Raw genomic sequence first — 24751 nt, forward strand, 5'->3', positions numbered from 1 at the left:
AATTATCATGTATAAAAATCGTTTTATCAACTCAAAAAATAAGTATATCTTTTTCGTACGTATGTAATTAACATAAAATCGATTTGGCGCTCAAATTCATTCAGATATCAAAAATAATATCAAATTAACAAATTCAAATTTTAATTACTTCACATTTGTAACGATTTCTTATATAAACGGGTAAATTCATTTGAAAAGTCATAGTAGAAGTAGAAGAAAATGTTTTTACTTTGAGTTGGTAACATTGATCTTAATTTATTGTGCGAAAACTAACGTTTATTTAGAATGGAGCATGAAACTTTGTTCAATACCATTTTTCAAATGCCCGGAAATAACAAATAAAGTATCCAAAATAAATGGTACTCGATCGCTAAACATTCTAGTACCCGAGAAATCAACACTACACTGGTTTCTAAAAAAATGTTATTCCGAAAAAACCTAACATTATTTATTTTTTTCGAAAGAACCCTCCTTTTCTTGGTTCCATTTTTCATTTTCAGATGTCGCGACCGATAATGTTGTGATAATGTGCCAATAGCTCAAAACCTTTTAAACTAAGACAGAAAATAGACTTTGAATCAAATGACATTGGCTTCGGTTAACAACGGTAGTACTGATTTTCAGTATAAGTAGGAGGAAAGTGACTGTACTGTAATTTTCAATGAATTTTCATGAAAACTGTAAACAATTTTCCACATTGATAAAATCATTTTTTCGGCTGATGTAATATTATCGGCGGCACGATTAAAATGGGATAAACGGCGCGCTGATCATCTTTTTCTTAAATTGGCGGCGTGTCGAAATTATCGGCGGCGGCGGCGTGGCGCGGCGGCGCACAGCTCTAAGTACCACAAGTAATGTCAACACTACAGATGCTATATGGAAGACCCGAACAGATAGTCAATAATATGATTTCGAAGATACGAGAAATCGTGCCACCGAAAGCAGAAAAACTAGAAACGTTAGTTTCATTTGGTCTGGCGGTACAAAACCTGTGCGCACATTTAAAAGCATTGGGAATGGTTTCACATTTGTCCAACCCTATTCTGCTTCAGGAACTCGTAGAAAAGCTTCCTTCGACCGTAAAGTTCAACTGGGCACTATATCAGCAACAGTTGTCGGTAGTGGATCTTGACAGTTTTGGAGATTATATGGCTAAAATAGCTTCCGCTATTGTAGGTATTACAAGTTGTACTGGGATTCAAACCAAAGTTATAAAAAATGATCGACCAAGGGGCAAGGAAAAGATGTTCGTAAATGCTCACACCGGAATCGAGACGAAGGACAGAAATGATAAACTTAGTGGTGATGAAGATTTCCAGGACGATGAAGTACGAAATGATAAGAGAGTGGAGGAACGTAAGACTTGTCCGATTTGTACATTTGTTGGGCACCAAACTGGCCATTGCGAAAAATTCAAAGAGCTTTGCTTGGATGATCGCTGGAATAGGTTGAAGCAGCATAGATTGTGCCGACGATGCCTAAATCCGCACACACGTTGGCCATGTAACGGATACATTTGTGGAATAAATGGCTGTCCAAGACGTCACCACCGCCTCCTTCATTACGATCAACCGTTGCCGGAACGCGAAACAAATCAATTAGCGACAATCAACATCCATCGACAACCAACATCAGCGACACTGTTTCCTATTCTCCCTGTTACACTTTATGGAACGGCAGATAAGATAGATACATACGCCTTTCTGGATGATGGCTCATCCGTTACGTTGGTAGACCAGGCAATTGCAGATGTTATTGGAGTGGAAGGGAGAACAGAATCACTGTGTATCCAGTGGACAGCAGGAATTAATAAAACTATATTAGGTACACGTGTCTCAAGGCTGAAAATTTCCGGGAGTAATGGCACAAACCAGTTTACTGTATCGGACGTCTATACGGTCGCAAGTCTTGACTTACCAACACAAACGTTACAAATTTCTGAGATGCAGAAACGTTTCGTTCATCTACGAAAGTTACCAATACAAAGTTTCACATCAGCGTGTCCTTGTTTTTTTATTAGGTCTAAACAATTCACATTTGTTAGGGTCATTAAAATTACGAGAAGGTCGCGAAGATGAACCAATTGCGACGAAGACTAGAATTGGTTGGGCCATCTGCGGAAATACACAAGAAGGAAATCCACAACTCCAGCATAGACAAATGCATATCTGCAATCCTGCATCAGACGCGAGTTTGCATGAGTATGTAAGAGAATTCTTTTCTATAGAAAGTCTCGGAATAACAGTGGCGCCCAAAGTAGAAGGTACAGATGTTAAACAAGCTCGTAAAATTCTAGAAACGACGACTATTCGCACAGCGTGTGGAAAATTCGAAACTGGACTTTTGTGGAAACATGAAAACGTTTCATTTCCCGGTAGCCGTACGATGGCCGAAAAGCGATTGAAATTTCTGGAAAGACGACTAATCAAAGACCCAGAGTTATACAACAATGTAAAAATGCAAATTGCAGAATTGGAACGAAAGGGATATGCACACCGTGCTACGAGAGCAGAAATACTCAGCTTCTCGTTGAACCGGATCTGGTATTTACCTCTTGGTGTAGTGCTCAATCCCAGGAAACCTGGAAAAGTAAGAGTCATTTGGGATGCGGCTGCAAAAGTCGATGGAATATCTTTAAATACAATGCTGTTAAAAGGTCCGGATTTGTTGACACCGTTGTTATCCGTGTTATTCAAATACCGCGAAAGAGCTGTGACAATATGCGGGGACATTCAAGAAATGTTCCATCAGATTATGATAAGAGATGAGGACAAGAGCGCTCAACTGTTTTTATGGCGTAATTCTCCGGATCAACCCACGATTACAATGGTGACGGATGTAGCAATCTTCGGAGCGACTTGTTCTCCAGCGCAGTCCCAATTCGTAAAAAAATCTAAATGCGACTGAAAACGAAGCCATTTATCCAAAAGCAGCCGCGGCCATAAAAAATAAACACTACGTTGATGATTATTTAGACAGTGTTGATACCGTGGATGAAGCTGTCGATATCGCTGTAGATGTTGCAAAAGTTCACGCCAAAGCTGGATTCCACATCCGTAACTGGCAGTCTAGCAGTACGGAGGTTTTGGAAAGAATCGGTGAAACTAATATAAGTAAGACTAAGCGGTTTGTGTTGGATAAGGAGAATTGTTACGAACGTATTTTAGGAATGATCTGGCTGCCAAGTGAAGACATGTTTACATTTTCCGTGATGTTTAACGAAGATGAACAACGCATAGTAGATATGCAAACTAATCCTACGAAGAGACAGATGCTGAAAGTAGTTATGAGCATTTATGATCCGCTCGGTCTAGTCGCAACGTTCCTTATCCATGGGAAAATTCTTATCCAAGAGGTTTGGCGTATGAACACTGGATGGGACGAACAAATACACCACAGCCTATCTTATCGCTGGAAGCAATGGTTAAAAATGATTAGAAAGCTGAACACTATCAGAATTCCTCGCTGCTACTTCCCAGGCTACAATCCGGAAAGCTACGATTCTTTGGAACTGCATATTTTTGTAGATGCGAGTGAACAAGCCTTCGCTGCTGTGGCGTACTTTCGCATCGAGGATAGTGGACGGGCACGATGCGCTTTGGTATCATCAAAAACAAAAGTAGCTCCACTACAACCACTTTCGATACCACGTCTAGAACTGCAAACAGCAGTACTGGGGGCACGATTGAGGAAAACTATCGAAGAAGGGCATTCTTTGCAAATACGTCGGACTTATTTCTGATGTGATTCCAGTACAGTAATTGCGTGGATAAGATCTGATTTACGCCGTTAGCGCCAGTACGTAGCTTTTCGAATAAACGAAATTCTGAGTTTATCAACTGTAACAGAGTGGAGATGGCTCCCTACAAAATTTAATGTCGCAGATGAAGCTACTAAATGGGGTAATAGTCTAGCAATTGATCCGAACAGTAGGTGGTATCGATGCCCAGAGTTTCTGAAGGAATACAAGGAAGAATGGCCAAGCGATTTCCGAATTGAAGCTGTTGAAACAAGTGAAGAATTACGACCAAGATTTATTTGCAGTCATTTTATCGTTAAACCAGTTATTCAAGTTGAGAGATTCTCTAAATGAGAACGTCTAGTGCGGTGTGTTGCCTACGTGCATCGATTCATAGAATTCCAAAAACAACAAAACAAACCAAAGGTCTGGCCAGCTGTTGGACTCACGAGAAAACATATTCAAAAAGCGGAGCGGAGTCTTTGGCGTTTAGCACAGTCAGAAGCATATCCGGACGAGATTTCCATATTGAATGCCAATCTACATTTGCCTCCCAATTTCCAGATTGCGAGTTCTTGTTCGTTTGGTGAGAAGAAAGTGCATGTGGTGTCGTGTATACAAATCGAGACCAGTTGCACCTTAAATGGGACCTTTACCGGAAATAAGGTTAACACCATTTCTTCGTCCATTCACTTTCGTGGGGCTCGATTATTTCGGTCCATATTTGATCAAAATTGGACGAAATTCTGTGAAACGTTGGGTCGCCCTCTTTACCTGCCTCACAATCAGAGCGGTTCACTTGGAGGTTGCAGCCGATTTGTCTACTGATTCTTGCAAGAAGGCTATACGACGTTTTATTGCCCGACGTGGAGCACCTCAAGAAATTTATAGTGATAATGGCACGAACTTTCTCGGTTCAAGCAGAGAATTAGTCACAGAAATTACCAGAATCAACACTGATATGAGCAGCACTTTCACTAACACCCACACTCAGTGGCGTTTCAACCCTCCTGGTGCACCCCACATGGGTGGATGTTAAGAAAGGATGGTCCGTTCAGTAAAGGCTACCTTGGGCCTAATTCCCAGTGAACGAAAATTAGACGAAGAATCTTTTGTGACGTTACTAATTGAAGCTGAACAAATGGTCTATTCACGTCCGCTGACCTTTGTTCCATTAGAACATGCAGATCAAAAAGCGTTGAGTCCAAATCACTTTTTGATGATGAGTTCTGATGGAGTTCGACAACCGGTTAAGGATCCAGTAGATGAACGAGCTGCACTAAGGAGTAGCTGGAATATGATTCAGCATATTCTGGATATGTTTTGGCGTCGATGGATTAAGGAATACTTACCTACCATAACGAGAAGAACAAAATGGTTCCATGACACTCGGCCAATTCAAGAAGGCGATCTAGTGATGATAGCTGATGAGAAAATTAGAAATCATTGGTTTAGAGGGCGTGTTTTACGTACGTATCCTGGCGGCGACGGCACTGTTCGACGAGCAGATGTACAAACTACGAATGGAATTCTACAAAGACCGGCAGTAAAGCTGGCGGTACTAGATCTCGACGTAGGTGACACCGTACAAGAGGTTGCGGTATCATAGGGGGGAGAATGTTACAAGAGTATTTATTTGCTCGGGTCATCACAGCTTAGATTGTCATTGCTTCACACAAGCTCACAGTCGGCCTTGAGAACGGATTAATTCGAATCACCGCACTGATGCAGACAATACAATACGGAATGACCTTGATAACGGAATAAAACAATTTACCACACGATTGGAGAAACACGAGTTTGCATCCGATCAGCCCGATAGTTACAGTTACAATTAATTGATATTTATATTTGATCAATGACGCAATAGAAACTTTTGATCTTAATCAAATAACCAATACCGACTTTCAAGTAACCCTTAGATTGTCGGTATCTATTCAGTCATCTCCGAAAAAATTAAACGGAAAGAAACACAGACATTTTCGCTGGGGGTCTCCGATCAAAAGTCGAGCAATTCTATTTCCTCTACCTATAGAAGTGTAAACTTACTTTTCTTTACGTTTCGCGTTAAACTTGTCTGTATATCACAGTTTAAACTGAGCTGTTATGTCACTTGAAAGTTCAACATGAACCGCTAAGAAGACGTAAAATTATTGCTAGTTGCAGACATTTTTTGTTTTGCACTGAGGTGCTACGCCTTCATTAACGTGCCGAACAAAAACGTTGTTTTCGTCTCATACAAACCAATTCAGACAGTGGTCACTCAGGGACTCTTCCTTGTTTGTGCTTAGGCCATACATCGCATTTTTTCCTCTTTACGTTTTGTCTTAGATTGATTAGTGCTTAACAGTTTATGTTGAACTTTTATGCCACCTAGCAAGTCTAAATAAACCACTAAGCAGACGTAAGGTAAACTCTATTTGCAAAACATTTTCTGTTCTGCAACGAAGTTCAACGTGGTGAATGAAAACATTGATTCAAGGATTCAAGTAGTGATAACTTAAGGGTTATCCCACGTTTGTACTTAGGCATATACGTTCAGCATAAAATGATATGCACTTACGAGTCTAAGACGAAACGTAAAGAAAAGTGAAATGAATTGTGCGCACCTCTTGCACAATGATTTTTGACATTTTTATAATTTACGATAAATAATTAATAGGGTAAGGGCTCCCTATTTCATCTCATTTGTAAGGACGTCGCCTTCAAACCTCGATTTAGCCACTAAAATCACTATAACTATTTCATATTACTGCTTCATTCGCCTTGCTCCACATTGAGATTTGATTCACATTCCTTGTAAATTAAAATAATGTTCATAAAACAGCAAAAAACATTTATGAAATGTTCACTACTCTGCTCCTAATTTCATCTCAATGGATTTTTATCCATCCTATCGTTGATCCTTTATTCATCCTATAAATTAGCAATGGCGACAGCAATCAAAACGAAATATTCCACTATTACACTCTCAGGTTCAAAATGTCAGAATTCTTCTTAAAAACGGCCTAATGCTAACTATGAGACAGTATACGATATTTTTAGAACCAGTTTAAAATCATTTCAAGGTTTAAAAATTTTTCAGTCGTTTCTGTTACCTTTCGCTTTAAATTTAAAATTTTACCGAAAAGTTAATTTGGTGAACTTTAAATAAAAACAAACCTGTGATTGTTACTATTTATTCATTAGCCCTTCTTAAAACAAAGTGTAGAGCCAGAGATGCCATTTATACAGATTTATATGTATTGTATAGATTTTTGCGTTCGCATACTGGTTTAAATCAAAGTACCGATTTTGTAAAGATTTACTAAATTTAATACAGATTTGTACAGGTTCATAGAAAGAAAGAAGTAAAAAATTAGACTTTTCTCTCTGAGTATATATTAGTTTTTTTTTCATAAATACGTTTATTTCTTAAGGCAATTTACATAAGTTTTTCTTTGCCGTATCATCACTTTTACATATAATTCTTAACCTAATATAATACTTATATAGTCACAGCGATTTGAGTTTAATAAAACATATTCCTCTTATTTTTTCAATATCATATAAGCTATTTCGTTATTTATTATTAAATCTACTTAAGAACATTATTTAAACCAAGCGATTAACTGCTATAAATTATAAAATAAGCTGAAACTTTTATACGTATTGTTGTTGATTTCGTAACCTATTTTGAGTTTGCTTGTATCAGCACATCATTTTTATTATTTTGCTATTGGATGAACTAATGGACGCAGTAGGAGTCAGAACTAACCCTCAAAAGGGTCAATTATTAAATTGAAACTTCAATTGTCTTTATGAAATGATAAAGAAGTTTCATGTAAGAAAGGTCACGACAAGCAAGAATGTCTCGAACTGGGACATTGGATAGTCTACCTTGGGTACGCAAGGAATTTATTAGTTGAGATCTGACATCACGATACTCCTCGCATATCCAAACGACGTGATCAATATCGCGATAGCCTTTGCCACAAGCACAATGATTAGTTTCGGAAAGTCCAATTCGAAGGAGATGTGCATCTAATGTGTAGTGATTGGACATGAGTCTGGACATCAAACGAATGAAGTCCCTACTCACATCCAGCCCCTTGAACCATGCCTTTGTCGATATTTTAGGAATAATTGAGTGCATCAACCGTCCCAGATCATCTCTATCCCAAGAAGCTTGCCAGCTGGCAAGTGTTCTTTGGCGAGTCGAGCTATAAAATTCGTTGAAAGCAATCGGTCGCTCATAAATTTCACCTTCAATAGCACCACGTTTGGCAAAACTATCGGCTCTTTCATTGCGTGGAATGGAGCAATGAGCCGGGACCCAAACTATTGTGATTTGATAATTATTATTCAATATGTCGTTCAGACACTGTTTTATTTTGCCCAAGAAAAACGGTTCATTTTTGCCAGCAGCGTTTGAGCGAATGGCTTCAATTGCACTCAGACTATCTGTGAAGAGGAAATAATGGTTTGGAGATAATGTGACGATTACATTCAAGCTATAATGAACTGCTGCTAACTCTGCTATATAAACAGATGCAGGTTCTTGAAGCCTAAATGAGGCCGAAACATTATTGTTGAATTTACCAAACCCTGTCGCTTCTTCAATTCGCGATCCGTCCGTGTAAAACATTTTCTCTGAGTCAATATGCCTGAACTTACTTGAAAATATTTTTGGGATTTCCATAGAGCGTAGGTGATCCGGGATTCCACGCACTTCGCGCTGCATGGATGTGTCGAAAAATAAAGTTGAGTTAGGGACATTTAGGAGGCTGACACGGATAGAAAGTCTTCTTGAATGGTTGATTTCTTGTGACATATGGTTAAAATATACTGTCATGAATCTTGTTTGAGATTGAAGCTCAACTAGCTTTTCGAAGTTATTAATAACCAGTTAATATTCAATACCTCACATTTTATTAGAAGTCGCGACGAAAGCTCCCAAAAACGATCCTTCAATGGAAGAACTCCCGCCAGAACTTCAAGACTCATTGTATGTGTCGAATGCATGCAACCTAAAGCAATTCGCAAACAACGATACTGAATTCGCTCCAGTTTGATAATATGAGAATTTGCAGTGAAACGAAAGCAAACGCATCCATATTCCATCACTGAAAGTATCATTGTCTGATACAATTTTATTATATCTTGCGAATGAGCACCCCACCAAGACCCTGTTATTATTCGAAGAAAATTTACTCTTTGTTGGCATTTTGTTATCAGAAACCTTATGTGTCCTCCCCACGTGCATTTGGAATCAAACCACACCCCGAGGTATTTGAAAGTCAAAACCTGTTGGATCATTCTTCCCATCATATGAAGCTGAAGCTGCGCGGGATCATGCTTTCTTGAAAAGACGACCATCTCTGTTTACTCCGCAGAGAATTCGATACCCAGATGAACAGCCCAAACGGACAATTTATCTAAGGTATCTTGCAATGGTTTTTGCAGACCAATAGCTTTGGATCCAGTAACTGAAACCACGCCATCATCTGCCAATTGTCTTAGTGTACATGGGGTTACGAGACAGCTGTCAATGTCGTTTACATAGAAATTATACAGGAGCGGACTGAGGCAAGAGCCTTGCGGGAGACCCATGTAGCTAATTCTGAATGTTGACAAATCGCCATGTGAAAAATACATGCACTTCTCTGACAAAAGGTTGTGCAAATAATTATTTATAACCGCTGGAAGTCCATGTTGGTGGAGCTTGTCCGAAAGAACATCAATGGAAACTGAATCAAATGCTCCTTTTCTGTCTAAAAATACAGAGGCCATTTGTTGTTTTTGAGCGAAGGATTGGATTTCAGACGAAAGCAATGCAAGGCAATCATTCGTCCCTTTATTTCTTCGGAAGCCAAATTGAGTAACTGACAACAAACCTTTCGTCTCGACCCAAGTGTCGAGACGTCGAAGAATATTTTTTTCGAACAATTTTCTGATGCAGGACAACATTGCAATGGGTCTATATTAGTTGTGATTGGAAGCTGGTTTCCTCGGCTTTTGAATGGCAATAACTTTCACTTGCCTCCAGTCAGGTGGAACAATATTTTGCTCAAGAAACTTGTTGAACAATTCCAACAAACGTTTTTTTGCGAGGTCGGGCAGATTCTTCACCAAATTGAATTTAATTCTGTCCAACCCAGGAGCGTTATTGTTACAAGACATGAGTGCTATGGAAAATTCCATCATTGAAAAGGGGCTATCAATGGAATCATCATTTGAAGAAGACTCCCTAATAATGCTATGCGTAGGAACAGAATCTGGACAAACTTTCCTCGCAAAATCAAATATCCATCCATTCGAGTACTCCTCACTCTCATTTCCTACGTTACGATTCCTCTTTCGTCTGGCCGTATTCCAAAGAGTGCTCATTGATTTTTCTCTTGACAAACCTTCCACAAACTGTCTCCAATAGCTGCATTTCTTGACCCGAAGTATGTTCTTGTACTTGGTTTCTAAAACCAAGCATTTTTCAAAATTCTGGGGAGTTCCTCCTCTTCGTTTTAAAAACGTCTTGAAAGCATTTTGTTTCGCGTGTTTAGCATCTGAGCACTCTTTGTCCCACCAAGGATTTGGAGGTCTTCTGTTAGATGATGGACCAAGAAATCGTTTGGTTTGTGCTTGTTCAGCGGCCTCCAGTATCGAACAAACGAGGAAGTCATATTCTTCAAGTGGGGGGAGTTCTTCCATGGAATTTAAGATACTTGACATATTACTTTGGAATTTAATCCAGTCAATATTTTTTGTCAAATCATATGGAATATTTACTGAATTAGCAATACATTTGTTACTGCTAATTGAGATGATGATTGGTAAATGATCGCTACCGTGTAAATCAGGAAATACTTTCCAGGTGCAATCTAGTCGAATTGAAGTCGAGCACAGAGATAAATCTAATGCACTTGGACGTGCAGAAGGTCTTGGAATCCGTGTCATGCTACGCATATTCAATACTGTCATGTTGAAATATTAGAGATGATCTGCTATCATTGTAAACGGGACCCCACATCATTCCGTGCGAATTGAAATCTCCTAAAATCAAACGTGGAGCAGGAAGGGCTTCGACAATTTCATTAAGTTGTCGTTATACAACTTGAGCTCTTGGAGGAATATACACCGAAGCAATGCAAATGTCCTTTCCTGTAATGTTTATTTGACAAGCAACAACTTCTATACTAGAAGTCGAAGGAATGTTTAATCTATAAAAGGAATAACATTTCTTAATTCCTAAAAGCACTCCACCATACGAAGAGTCTCTATCGAGACGTATAATGTTAAAGTCATTAAAATTTAAGGCTATGTTTGATGTAAGCCATGTTTCGCACAAAGCAAATACATCACATTTTTGACTATGCAACAAAACTTTAAATGAATCAAGTTTTGGCATGATGCTTCGACAATTCCACTGCAGAACAGTGATTGAATCATTTGCGGCGGATGATGAATTATCCATCAAATGATACAAAACCTGCAAGAACTGGCCATTGAGCTGATAACTGTTTCAAAAATGTTCTAACTATTGGAAGGAATGCCGTTATGATAGTCTTTACAGGTTCAGAAATATTGAATGCTGCGAAAATCCATTCTACAATTTCCGAAAACTTCAGTAATCCTGATGGTGGCTGTGAAACGGAGCCCACTGCATTATTGTCTTTTCTTGTGCTAGTTCCTGGATTGGTTTGTGAATTGGACAAACCAGGAGGCACAGTTTTTGGTTTTAAGTTTGGCTTTTTAGATTTAACACGGGGATCTTTTTTTGAAGGTGTAATTTTAGGTGTCTTTTTTTGGTATTTTGTGATTGGATGATCTCCTCTTAACAGACCCTTGAAGAGTGACAAACGAAGTATCTTCACTATTTCCGTCAGAGTCAGATTCCTCTGCTTCCACCAGATTTGAAAAACCGTTTTCGGATTCCAAAGGTGGGACATAAATGATAGTTTTGAGCATTTCCGCATATGTGCGCTTAGACCGTGCTTTTAAAGAAAGCTTCATTTTGTCCTTACGCAATTTAAATGCAGCGCATACTGAAAGATCATCATGAGGACTTTCCCCACAATAAACACATTTTACAATATCTTTATCGCAAAGATTATCCTTATGAGGGCCTTGACATGTTGTACATTTCGATTTATTACTACAGTAAGTAGCTGTGTGGCCAAATTTTTTGCAATTCGTGCATTCATAACATTTGGTATGAAAAGCCGAACAGGAAGGCGAACTCTATCGATGTGGACATGGCTAGGCAAGGCAGATCCAGCGAATGTTACTCGATACGAATCTGAAGGACGATAAGTTTTGTTTCCTTCTTCGAAAGATGCTGAGTACAATTGCTTGAACTCGAGTATCCTTACTCCCTCAAGCATAGAGTTTTTAAAACGTCCAACTCCATGCTCAAGCAACTCTTTAACCGAAAGACCCGCTTCGGTGATAACACCGTCTATTTCAACGTCTTTCGAAGGAATATATACGCGATATTCGCGGGTAAATAATTCACAAACAACAATCTCGTTAGGAATCGACTACAACGCGGATCTTGTCTTTATGGACTCTAACTATCTCTTTGGTAGCGGGAAATCATGATGTCAATTCTTTAGATATATAAAATAAATTTAATGCTTTCATTTTACGCCGAAAATATACTATCCATGGGCCCGCAGAAGTTTCATTGTAAAACTTCGTTCTCTGCGAGTTAGGAACCGTTAAATTTTCGCCTGGTGGCAGAGATGGATCTCCTGGATTCTCATCCATTAGATCATCCATTACATAAATATGTTAAAATAATTGATCTCAACTGAATTATATAAACGAGAATATTCTTTGAAGTGAAATAAAATAAAATTATAGATCTACTTGTTAGTCGCTTTCTGCTTTCCACAGGTACTCGGCATGAAGCTCGCTCCAACTATTTTAAATTTGCTGTCTTGTATCTCCGTTGCTCTGCCGTCGTGGTCTTCGCTGAGCTTGGTCTGTACGCTGCCTGTACCTGGTCTTAGATACAGCGTTGTAGCTCTTATTGACGATTAAGTGTAATGCTTCTTGTATAGCACCACACGATAATGCTTCTTTCTGTCCACCGCAACCGGTACTGTACACCATACGAACTGATACCTGGTGGTTGTCTCTGCGCCCTAGCACCTCTGTGCCTTAGCACCTCTGTGCCTATGCACCTCTGTGCCTTAGCACCTCTGTGCCTTTACACCCCTTCGTCTCCGCACCTCTGTGTCTGAGCACTTCTATGCGTTCGCACCTCTGTGTCTCTTCACCTCTGTGCGTATGAATGGGAAGGCCTTCTTCGATTGCTTCCAAGTCGGGAACGCCCCGAAAATTGACTGTACACCAGCTTTTGCTGAGTTTGCAATAGGCGCAGGCGGGTTTTGTTTACCTGCAGGTAAGGTTGCCTTGACTCGGTGATAGCCGTTAACTCACAAGCCAGTAACACAACCTGTCTGCTTGAACGCTTTTTACTGAATGAATCTATTAGTATTTGATTGCAGTGATTCTTTAAAAGTTTATTGATCAACGGACAAATCACATGTTAAAGTGGAAATCTTTTATGTAGATAATTGATTATGAACACTGACAAACATTTATATTAAAATTTGGAACCAATTTGATCTATTTGAAGCCAGATATTTTCAAAGAATATGTATTACGTTGCATAGAAAGTCTATATCTGGTCTATCTGTTTTCACTAATAAAATGATGTTACAGGTTTTATTAGTGGAAACAGATTTAACATCATTTTATTAGTGAAAACAGATAGACCAGATATAGAGTTTCTATGCAACGTAATACATATTTTCTATGAAAATATCGGGCATCGCTGTGCACAGCCGATGAAACACACACACTTCACAGCGTTATGTTGACGTATAGCGGAATGAAACCAGTGCTACTAGATTTGCCACAATGGTTATTTCATTAGTATTTAACATGCTCTTCCTGGTAATATTCGAAGCCAAAACAGTTTCATTGAAATATTAATATCAATAATATAATTAAACTAATGTCACGGATACCAAAAACATACTTTTTGATGAGATTTTGAAGAAGAAAAACAATTTTTGTTTTGTAACATTATGAGATAACTTGGCAACTTTGCGAAACCAAATGAGATGAAAACAAAGCGCAATCAAGTGAACTAAGTGAAAAACTTTCATCTCATATTTTTAAAGACTTTTATTGTTTGTCGGGTAGTTTTTGAAGTATTAAATCGTTAATTAAACAAGTAGCAAGTGAACATTACTAATTATGAAGTCATACAGCATTCAATGGTAGTGTAATTGTGCGGAAAAGTGATCATGTTTTGAGACGAATCGATTAGTAGATAATCAGAAACATGACGAACTGTAAATCTTGAGACGAAAATGTGTCCTAAATTGAAAAGTGAGTTTATTTAAATGAAAAAAACGATAACCGAAGAACTTAAAACCATTTCTTTCAATAGGAAAGTGTGACAATAGCTTTTATAATCATTTTAAAACATTTCACAGTTTGGTTCAGGTAGGTTTAAAAAAATATTCATGTTCAAAGTAATGAGGTGAAGGGATGAGATGGAAATAAGAGCTCAGATGAAATAGGGAGCCGTTACCCTATATATAATATATTTGATCACCACAAACATCACGAGTTTACTTATATATAACCAATTAACCTACTGATCAACTTTTTTAAACAATTACAGAGAAATCATACGCTATTTGGTAACATGTGGACGACTATACGAAAACCAGCGCAATTTCCCAAAAAAGGCAACAATGTTGCTCCTAAATCATCTGTCACTTCTGCAGCTGCAACATCTGCAATGCATGCTGTTATTTCTGGTAAGGATGGCTACAAGAAACAATATGGTCTTATTAATACTGATCTATTCTTACAGCGAAAACGGTGTCACATGATTCTAACTACAGTGACAATATTCCACTTCACCCACTCTTACTGGATGGAAGCAGTATAAATCAAACTGGTCGGATATACAATTCGAATGAGTGAGTCCATGTTTATTGTTCTTATGATTGACACACGGAAAGACCGAAATCAGCATTTTGGCGAAAAAATTAGTTGATTTTCTGATTTTAGTTAGTTATTTTTTGAGACAACTAAAAAAATCTTACTTTTGCTTATTTAGATTTTTTATTTCAAATACCCTTAATAATAAGAAAATATTTTTGAAATGGCTATTTTTTAGTTGAGTTCACCAATTAAACGTGCTGTCATTTCTTAGCTAAGGCACACTTCATTTCCTTCATTCAAAGTAAATTCTCAATTTTAACTAATTTTATAGTTATATTGAAAAATTTTGTTGCTGAAATCAACTAATTCAAAAACAGTAATACGAGTTAGGTGCAGAGCTAATTTCGGTCGTTCCATGAAAATTATACTTATGAGAAATGCGATACAATTCAGCACCGAACAATACTCTCTTTTTAATTGAAACTTTCTGAATATTTCATGGACGTGATTTCTGATTCTATATTGAGACACTAACGATTTACCAAGAGAGCTCTGTACTTAGAATTGACGTTAACTAACATCGTTTTTGGTACAGATAAGTGTAAAAATTAATGAGCATTTATTATCCAACGTTTTGATTTTGAAAAAGTCAATTGTACAACTTTTTAACGGTTTTCATGATTTGCGACCTATGGGTACTCCGTTATTTTTTTTTCATAAGATATATTTATTAAGGCACAATGCGTTAACTCTATGATGCCAAAGGCATTTTCTAATAATAAGGATTGTGTAGGTGCTGGCCTCTAATGTTTTACTGGTGACTCAATGGTAGTGGCCGTATGCTTGTCCGTATGGGTCCACGGAAGACACCCCCGAGTCAAAGACCCGGCCGGTGGCCCGCGTGCTAATTATCGACAGGAGTGGTCCTCCGTTCTTGGAATCAGCCGGTTGACGTGAGAATGTATCTAAAATTGCCACATCCTTGTGTGGGACCGCGGAAAACAAATAACTAATAACGACAAATATTTAGTTAGTTGACATCGTGATGGTGAAGAGACTGGGGAAAGGGGAGCAAAAAGTTAGTAACAGCAAAAAGATCTTGTTAGTATCGATAGAGATGGTAGACAGCCGGGGGTTGGGAGAATCGGGCGGATGTTAGTGTCGAACCTATAGGTGAAGAGTATTCTTAGTCTCGAAAAGAGTAAGGAAAACTTTCTATGCCAAATACAACGGATCACACTTGTATATTAATATGTTTAAGGTATTGGTAAATAAGAAGCATATAGAAACTATCCCGACTCGCAAACACATCCCGAACCGGAACCTCAGGCGGTCTACCTCGGGCCCTAAGGGATTCCAGTAGCTCCGACCTGGCGTCACGATACTCTACGCATGACCACACGACACGCTCGATGTCCTGATAACCGTCGCCACAGGTGCAGAGTCCGCTCTCCACTCCCTTAATTTGTGAATACTTAGTCAAGAAATATCAGCAATTTTTGAAAAAAAATATGTGAATATGAAAAAGTTGGAGTTTTGTGTGTCATTTGTGAACTTTTCCGTAAATTTGTAAACTTTTAAAAATCATCCGCAAAAGAAAGCTTCATGTATTCTATCGAGAATTTTAAATCATTGAGGTAAATTAAAAAGAGGAACGGTCCTAGATGACTATCCTGAGGGACACCAGAGCTGACGGTGAAAGGTGAAGTCGTGCAATCGCCAATCTTCACTATCATTTCACGGCCGATCAAGTACGAGTGTATCCAGTCAAGGATAGAGCCAGTAATCCGAGACTTTTAAGTTTGAATATCGAAATTTGATAGTTAATCTTGTCAAAAGCGGCGGAAAAGTCGGTGTAGAAAAAATCAACTTGCCTACGAGCAGTTGTGAGCAATGAAATCGAGAGTAAGTATCGTATTAATGCACATGATCTGGAAAAGGAAGAGTTGAATTACGAACTTTTCGTTCACGGCAAGTGGACCATCCACAATTTTCAATTCAAACAACATCTGCTCTGAAATCTGTTAAGAGAAGCTGAAGAACTGACATCAGAACTCTGACGTATTAATCCACAGACTAACGTCATTTCAGCTGCAACCCAGGTAGAAACAATTGCTTGTGATAGACTGAGGATCATACCGCCCAATGAGTTGAACGTCTCAAATTCGATGGAAGGAGTAGGTATGACTTCGGTTGCTAGTCCATCTTACAATAAGCGTAGTAGACAAAGAAATAGTAAGATTAACCGACACTGGTACAAGCGTATAGGTTATGAAATCTGTACCATTTATTGAAAAATTAGGATTGAAGATACATCCAGCAGAGCTGAAAGTATCAACCGCTCACGAAAAGGGTGGTTAGGTTACGTGAACATCCCGTATACATTTCGCACCATAACTCATGTAATACCGACCGTGGTGGTCCCTGAGGTGGCGAAGCTCCTTATTTTGGGAATGAACTTCCTACGTAAATTTGGCTTTCAGCTAGTTATTGCAGGAGAGAATGCTACCGAGTGCATCGGAAAAACATTTAGGCACTGAAGAAGTCAACCTGATAGAAAATTATTTCAGTCTGACTGGCGGAGCATGCTTTCAACTAATTCCAAATCAAACGACGGATAACAACAGTGCCACAGAAACGGACCTGGAGGACAGCTTGGAACTGCCAACGATCGAGGTGTTTCACATCTTTGAGTGACATTTTAACGGAACATCATATAACCCACGATGAACGTGAACGGTTGTTCCAGGTGATTCAGCAACTGCCAGCCACAGCAGAAGGACAACTGGGCAGAACCAGTCTGTTACAACACTCCATTAAATTGCTATCCGCATCACGATCTAAAAAGTTTTCTTCCTACCGCTGGTCACCGATTGTGGAACAGATTGTAGATGCCAAAATGGAAAGAATGAGGAAACTTCGGGTCTTAGAGGAATGCTTAGGGCCAGCGGAATTTTTGAACCCAGTCTTGAAAATAAAGAAATCATACGGAAAATGGAGAATCTGTTTGGATTCACGATTTTCGTTCTCTAATATGGTGGGGATACTGAAAAGAATTCAGAAGTCACAATTCTTTTCGGTGATCGATTTATCAGATTTCTATTATCAAGTTAGCCTGACCGAACACGCTTCAGACAAGACTCTGTTCCGGACCAATAAAGGATTGTTCCGGTTTACGTAATGACATTTGCACATTCCGCGACAATGTCCGTCTAATGTCACAAGTGTCTACGACCTAGAACCCTACATTTATGTCTAAAGACTGTCCCAGGAAGAATGGACTCACTTTGATTTCGCTGTAAATAATTCTCGAGTGTTGGATATTCAAATTTTATTCGATATACTGACAATATGAGACTACAACAACAGAATATTATTCTCAACATTTGCTACTTAGCCATTGTAGACCTTCTTGTGTTCCTCATTGAATTCCGTACAGACTTCTTGGCGACAAGTTTCGACACTTTTTTCCAATCTTTTTCGAACTGTTGAATGGTTTCGGATACCGAGACATGTTTCCTAAGATGTGCCTTCGTTATTCTTCAAAATTCCTCAATTGGTCGAAGTTGTGAGCGATTTGGTGGATTCATGTCTTTTGGGACGAAAGTGACATTATTGGTAATATACCATTCTACCGTTGATCTCGAGTAGTGGCAAGAAGCAAGATCGTGGCTTCGAATCATGGGTAGAAGTCGTTTTTGTAAACATTCCTTGATGTATATTTCGCTGTTCATTGAAACAGTGGTGATGAAGAGTTTCAAAATCTTACCGCAGCTACAAATTGCTTGCCAGACCATAGCTTTCTTACCAAATTTTTCGACTTCAATCGATGTCTCGGACTGTTTGAACACATGCCCTTCTCGCACCGTATAATATTGTGGTCCCGGCAACGATTTGTAATCGAGTTTCACGTAGGTTTCGTCGTCCATGATTATGCAGATCAAATTGCCAGCAAGAATCGTATTGTACAGCTTTCGAACCCTCGGCCTGATCGATGCTTCTTGTTTCGGACTACGTTTTGGTTGTTTCTGCTTCTTATAGGTTCGAAGATTCAAACGTTTTTTAGCACGAAGAATATTTGACTTCGAAGTGCCCACTTTTTTGGCTACATCCCGAACTGAAACCTCCTTCTTTTGCTCGAACGCCTTCAGTATACATTTATCCAACTGAGGGTTAGCAGGACCTTTTTGCCTTTCTCATATAGAAAGGCTATGCAATCACTGTGAAAATCGACTTTTTAACCGAATGTCATATACCATTCGACTCAGCTCGACGAACTGAGCAAATGTCTGTGTGTGTGTGTGTATGTGTGTGTATGTAACAAAAATATGCACTCACTTTTCTCAGAGATGGCCAAACCGATTTTCAAAAACAAAGATTCAAATGAAAGGTCTCATAGTCCCATAGCCTGCTATTGAATTTCATTCTGATCCGACTTCCGGTTCCGGAGATATATATGTATATATGATATGTACCAAAAAAGTGAAAAAATATGCACTCACTTTTTTCAGAGATGGCTGAACCAATTCTCACGAACTAGGATTCAAATAAAAGGTATTATGGTCCCATAGCTTGCTATTGAATTTCGTTTGAATGTGACTTCCGGTTCCGGAGTTATATGGTAATATGTCAAAATTTGAGAAAAAGTTTACACTCAATTATCTCTGGAACAACTCAACCGATTTTCGCAAACTTGAAAATGAAAGGTCTTATAATATCCTAAAAATTTGTGGAACATTTTATCTGGATCCGACTTCCGGTTCCGGAACTAAAGCGTGATAAGTGGAAAATTACCAATTTTATTAGTATTTTTCCACGAACGATGGTTAAAAACAGGTACAAATCCCATAAATCTGTCTGATAAATCCTTCTAGTTTGCAGAGCTTGTTAGTTTGTGGGCATAAAAACTTAATTCGGCACTACTGGTCCCCTCTTTTCCTGTTCCAAGAGCACCGAAAGTGGAGAAGAAAAACGTGATTAATCCACCTAGCAGTGAGATGATACCTTTTTTTATCAATCCGCATGTGTTTTTTGCATGAATATTCTTCGGTGTTTAAGTTTTCATTACATTATTTTAATGACCGTCGTTTTAAGCGACAATTTGAGATTGTAATCACTCATTACTCTGTAATGTCGAAACTGCAAATACAATCGAATTTAAATCTAGAAGTGTGATAATCGATTAAACATGCCATGATATGTAAGTTCCACTTTAGAGTTTACGGTAATTTAAGGTACTTCCAGAGCCGGTATTCAGGAACCAGCATAACCCAAACCGATTCGTATGGCCATATGACGAATAAATTACAGTTTTGAGCACAATTTTGAAGCTTAATTGGATAAAATTAATTAATTTTTGTATGTATGTATAAAACTAATTAATTTTGTATATAAGTTTAATTCAATTTCAATTTTTGTTTCTGAAATTTGATTAGGCTTTTTTGAGAAAACGATTGAGCTTTGAGAAACGATTTTATACTGAAACCGGAAATCTAAAATCGGTATGGCCGAAGTCAGATAAATTCACCTGAATAGCTGTATAGTTTACATTTGTTTCAAAATATTTGAAAATCAGTGAAGACATCTTTGAGAAATCATGGCACGAATTAAATTTTTAGGTGCCTTCTGAATCGACAACTGAATACCACTAAAACTGAAAAAAGTTAATTTTTTTATCGACTATCCAAATCTGCTAACACGATAAACCTGATTAATTTATGTGGAAAAGACATTTTTATACTAATCACCCTGTATCCCCGAAACCGGAAGTTGGATCTGACTAAAGAACAAGATGTTTTAAAGAATCTTGAAACTTTTCATTTGCATCTTAGATGATTCTTAGATTTCATTTGAATCTTAGATCGGTTCAGCCATCTATGAGAAGAATGAGTTACACAATTTTGATTTCGTTTCATATATCATCCTGTAGTTCCGGAACCAGAGGTCGGAACCAAACATAATTCAGGAACTTTGTTTGGGAGCATACGAATTTTCGTATGAATCTGAATTTGTAGAAAAGAAATTTTCAGAGAAAATTGAGTGAAATTATTTGTCACACACGCATTTGCTGATCTCGACGAACTGATTCGAATGGTATATGGATGTTATGTTCGTCCAGCATTTATTACTGTAAGTAGTGTAAAACAATATAATTAAAAAAAAATCTGCCATCATCTGGTTTATATATGTCATATTCGAACGATTATGTTGCCAAAAACGAGCCGTGCTAAAATCGGCAAATTGTCATGAAAAGGGATGCTGTACACAGTCTTTTTGGTACTTAGAAACAATTGTATGTAACAGATTAAAAAATCGTGTTTTCCATTGCTCCCAAGCATTACTTTGTCATACAGCGCTCAAAACTCCTACTGCTGGAATAGGGGGAAAAGTCGTTTACACAAAAATATCGATATCTCCGTTAAAAATGGACGGATTCTAACAATCTATGGCTTATTGAATAGGTATTATCGTGCGGAATCTAAGTCTGAAAACATATTCTGTTTTCAAGGTCAATTGTGACAGATACTGTCAAAAAACTGAAAATTTTGACATAAAACTTCGAATAACTCAAAAAGTAAACATCCTATCTCAAAACCATTCAATAGCGTTCTGGGTGACGGGGAGACCTTTCATTTGCGACTAGTTTGATCAAAATCGGTCCAGCCATCTCTGAGATCTCGACCTCTTAGTTGACAACACACATACAGACACACACACATACACACACAGACATTTGCTCAGTTCGTCGAGCTGAATCGATTGGTATATGTCATTCGGCCCTCCGGGCCTCGGAAAATTTTTCGAAAGTTTGAGCGAATTCTATACCTATTTTTTATATATATAAAAAAAGGTAAACTCCTAAAACTAAATTCACTTCGGTTTCTCTGCGATGCTTGAACCGATTTTCACAAATCTTGAATTGAATTAAAGTTCATACTGTCTTTAAACCTACTGTGAAATTTCATCCGGATCCGACTTCCGGTTCCGCAGTTACAGGGCGATGAGTGTCAAAGTTTTCAAATCGCCATATAGAGTGACAATATGTACAACACTAAAAGAAGAAGAAAACACAAAACGAATAAGGCGTGCTTTGTTCTATTTCGTACACGTTGTGTAGTGATGTCAATAATAATAATAACAATCCTACTACATGTTTCATGCTGCTGATTCATGCTGTTTAGAACGCAGTAGTAACAGAAACGCAGGTTCGTTTCGTTAGATTTAGTTTAATTGGTTTAAACGAAATAGAGCATGAGATAGTAAGTATAAGTTTAACTACGTTCAAAACTGTTCCAATTTGTAGGTCATATTTGTTGGTAGCAAACGAACCAACTTCGGCTATTCCGTTCATCTGAATCTGGTTTCGGGAGAATTGGAAATAGTGATTAGAAATTGCAAAAAGGATCTCACCCACTTTTCTTGAAGATGGCCGAATAGATTTTCACAAACTTATAGGTTCAAAATAAAAGTCTTACAGTTTCATACGGAATTCCTTAATTTGTTGTGTATACTACTTTCGGTTCCGGAACTAGAGGTTAAACAGGATTTATAGAGTTTGTGAGATTAGATCCGAAAAAATTATCCTATTCCTATTCACTAAGCAGTTGTTTTTGCGAATTTCACGGTTACATTTATGATGTAATGAGTAATATGAGAAAGGCATCATTACACCACTAGGTGGATTAAAATAGGTTTTTTCGACCCGTTTTCGGTTTATCCGTCCATTTTTGCTATCTTCCCTCAGTGACAGTCCGCGTTCTGTGCACCATGTGTACACAATTTTTCGACGTTGTTCTGCTGAAAGTGCACACATTTCGAAACAAACCAATAAAAATGAATGAACAACTGCACAAGTGGTTAGGGAAGAATGTAAACAACAGGACGCAGGCATAAAAATTGACAGATTCTAAACCATTGCGAAATGGCAGCGGTTTTTGGTTGCGCCCATACTTTCTGGGACAGTTTTATCTTGATGATATCATTTTTACGTCCGTTTCATTCCAGGAACATTTAAGTCTGATACGCATCGTTGCGGAAAGGTTGCGCGCCGCGGGATAAACAATTAACCTGTTAAAGTCGAATCACTAATTTATTTGGAAAAATCGAAAATCTTTCACCTGGACCGAAGAAGCCTTAAGTAATAAAATCCGCTCTTGTGAGTCTGGCTATTCTGGCTATTCTGGCCAACGAAAACTTTCCGTTAATCTTTTCTGTTGATACCGACAGCTCTGATTTAGCCATCGGTTAGGGTATAGAGCCACCGAAATGGCCTGTCCGTACTCCTAAGCATAAAGAATTTTCATCATTTCACCGAAGGTAGCCGGTTTGTGGTCCAAATGAACGCAATGAGCCTAACCTTCTTGAAAAGCATGTCAATCGAGTCGAAATCACCCAGAATCGCGCGTGGGTCTCTGAAGTTGTCGAAATATGACTTGGTCTTTGAGTACAAAAAAAAGGCGGGTGGGTAATGTCAGACATAACTGGATGTCGTGAATACGAGCAAACTGGCACGCTCCCATCACTTTTCCGAATATCAGTTAGTTGATTAATTCTATTAGTTGTGCAAGCTTTCCCCTTTTTCACTAATAGAGTTTGAAGCGATGCACCTACATTAAAGTACAGATTAGTTACATTAAACAGCTACTATTCTACAGCTATATATTCCACACTTGAAACAATTCCTATTTAATTTGCCAATATAGGAGACTAGGTACGAAAAATTTGTAGTTTATTTTTATTGAAGCTATGAAGTTCGAAGAACAATTGGAATGGCCTGGTCTGAAATGTATCGACGATCTTCGGTATGCAAGTAATTTTAATAATAATAATGATAGTAATAATAATAATAATAATAATAATAATAATAATAATAATAATAATAATAATAATAATAATACAGAATAATCTGTACATATATGTATGTATAAATAAAATACAGATTAACCTGTATATATGGCAACCCTGTATCACATGGCATATTTTCACACGACCCCATACTTGTATAAAGATGTGTTCAACATCATCACATTCGCTTTCGCATTGCCGTTCGTAATTGAATGTGTTAGTGACGGTACAAATCTGCCTTTTTCCGGTTTTCGGTGCCATCTAACAGCTGACGGTGTCTCGTACGTTCAGAGTAGCTGCTTTAACTTAAATGACGCTATTTCTCACATCACATTTCTTTTTATACCTCTACTGGTAACGGTGTAAGGACCTCCTCTTCGCAGAATGGGAAACAGTGAGACGATATAAAAGAGAGAGTTAGTATAGCAGCAGCCAGTAATACTGAATTGGCTGTCGAGCTAACAGCATATGTGGAATTTTTACGCAGAAACACGCACACAGGAGGAAGAGTTAAGGGCAAGGCAAAGTCCCGCTCGAACCGTGCTGGTCTGCAGTTCCCAGTTGGCAAAATCCATCGTCTGGTCCGAAAGGGAAACTACACAGAGCGTGTCGGTGCCGGTGCATTGGTCTATCTGACGGCAGTGATGGAGTACTTGGCTGCCGAAGTGTTGGAATTGGCCGGTAATGCTGCCCGTGACAACAAGAAAACGAAAATCATCCCTACCCATCTGCAGCTGGCCTTCCGTAACGATGAGGAGATGAAAACCCCGTCCTTTTCAGGACGACCACATCACTGTGATAAAGAAATATTTAGGATTGCTTTAAGTTTAGCCAGTTCTGATACGCCTGGAAAGTAGAATGCGCAAATCAAGTGGAAACATTTGTTCATCTCTTTCATTTGTTCAATATGTTCAACTCTGTTTCACACGGCATATTTGTATACTAGTATAAAGATGTGTCCAAAATCATCACTTTCGCTTTCGCATTGCCGTTCGTAATTGAATGTGTTAGTGACGGTGCAAATTATTTTGGCTTCCATCTTGATGAATCTTTTGGTAGGAAATATTGAGATCTGATATGGTTCTCGTGTGTGTCTTGTTTCAGCAATGGGCCTTGCTGGACTTTTTGGCTGCCTTTCTACCGATTTTCGGTGTCATTGTGTCTCGTGCATTCAGATCGGGAAACAGTGAGACGACAGGTCCTCGATGTTGTTCT

General features: G+C 38.4%; 1 protein-coding gene across 7 annotated transcripts in view; it reads left to right on the forward strand.

The window, feature by feature from the left end:
* Window positions 1–24751, forward strand: part of LOC131438683 (muscle calcium channel subunit alpha-1) — a 1458253-nt gene that overhangs the window by 1112482 nt on the left and 321020 nt on the right. For all 7 annotated transcript variants that reach the window (XR_009230968.1, XM_058608861.1, XM_058608862.1 and 4 more), the window contains 2 exons: window positions 14424–14562; window positions 14619–14727. Coding sequence is in view for 6 of the 7 variants with exons in the window: in XM_058608861.1 (XP_058464844.1) it covers window positions 14424–14562; window positions 14619–14727 (248 nt within the window). In the remaining variant the exon portion in view is untranslated. The remainder of the gene's footprint in view (window positions 1–14423; window positions 14563–14618; window positions 14728–24751) is intronic.

The sequence above is a fragment of the Malaya genurostris genome, chromosome 3 (genome assembly GCF_030247185.1).
Source record: "Malaya genurostris strain Urasoe2022 chromosome 3, Malgen_1.1, whole genome shotgun sequence".
NCBI classification, from domain to species: Eukaryota; Metazoa; Arthropoda; class Insecta; order Diptera; family Culicidae; genus Malaya; species Malaya genurostris.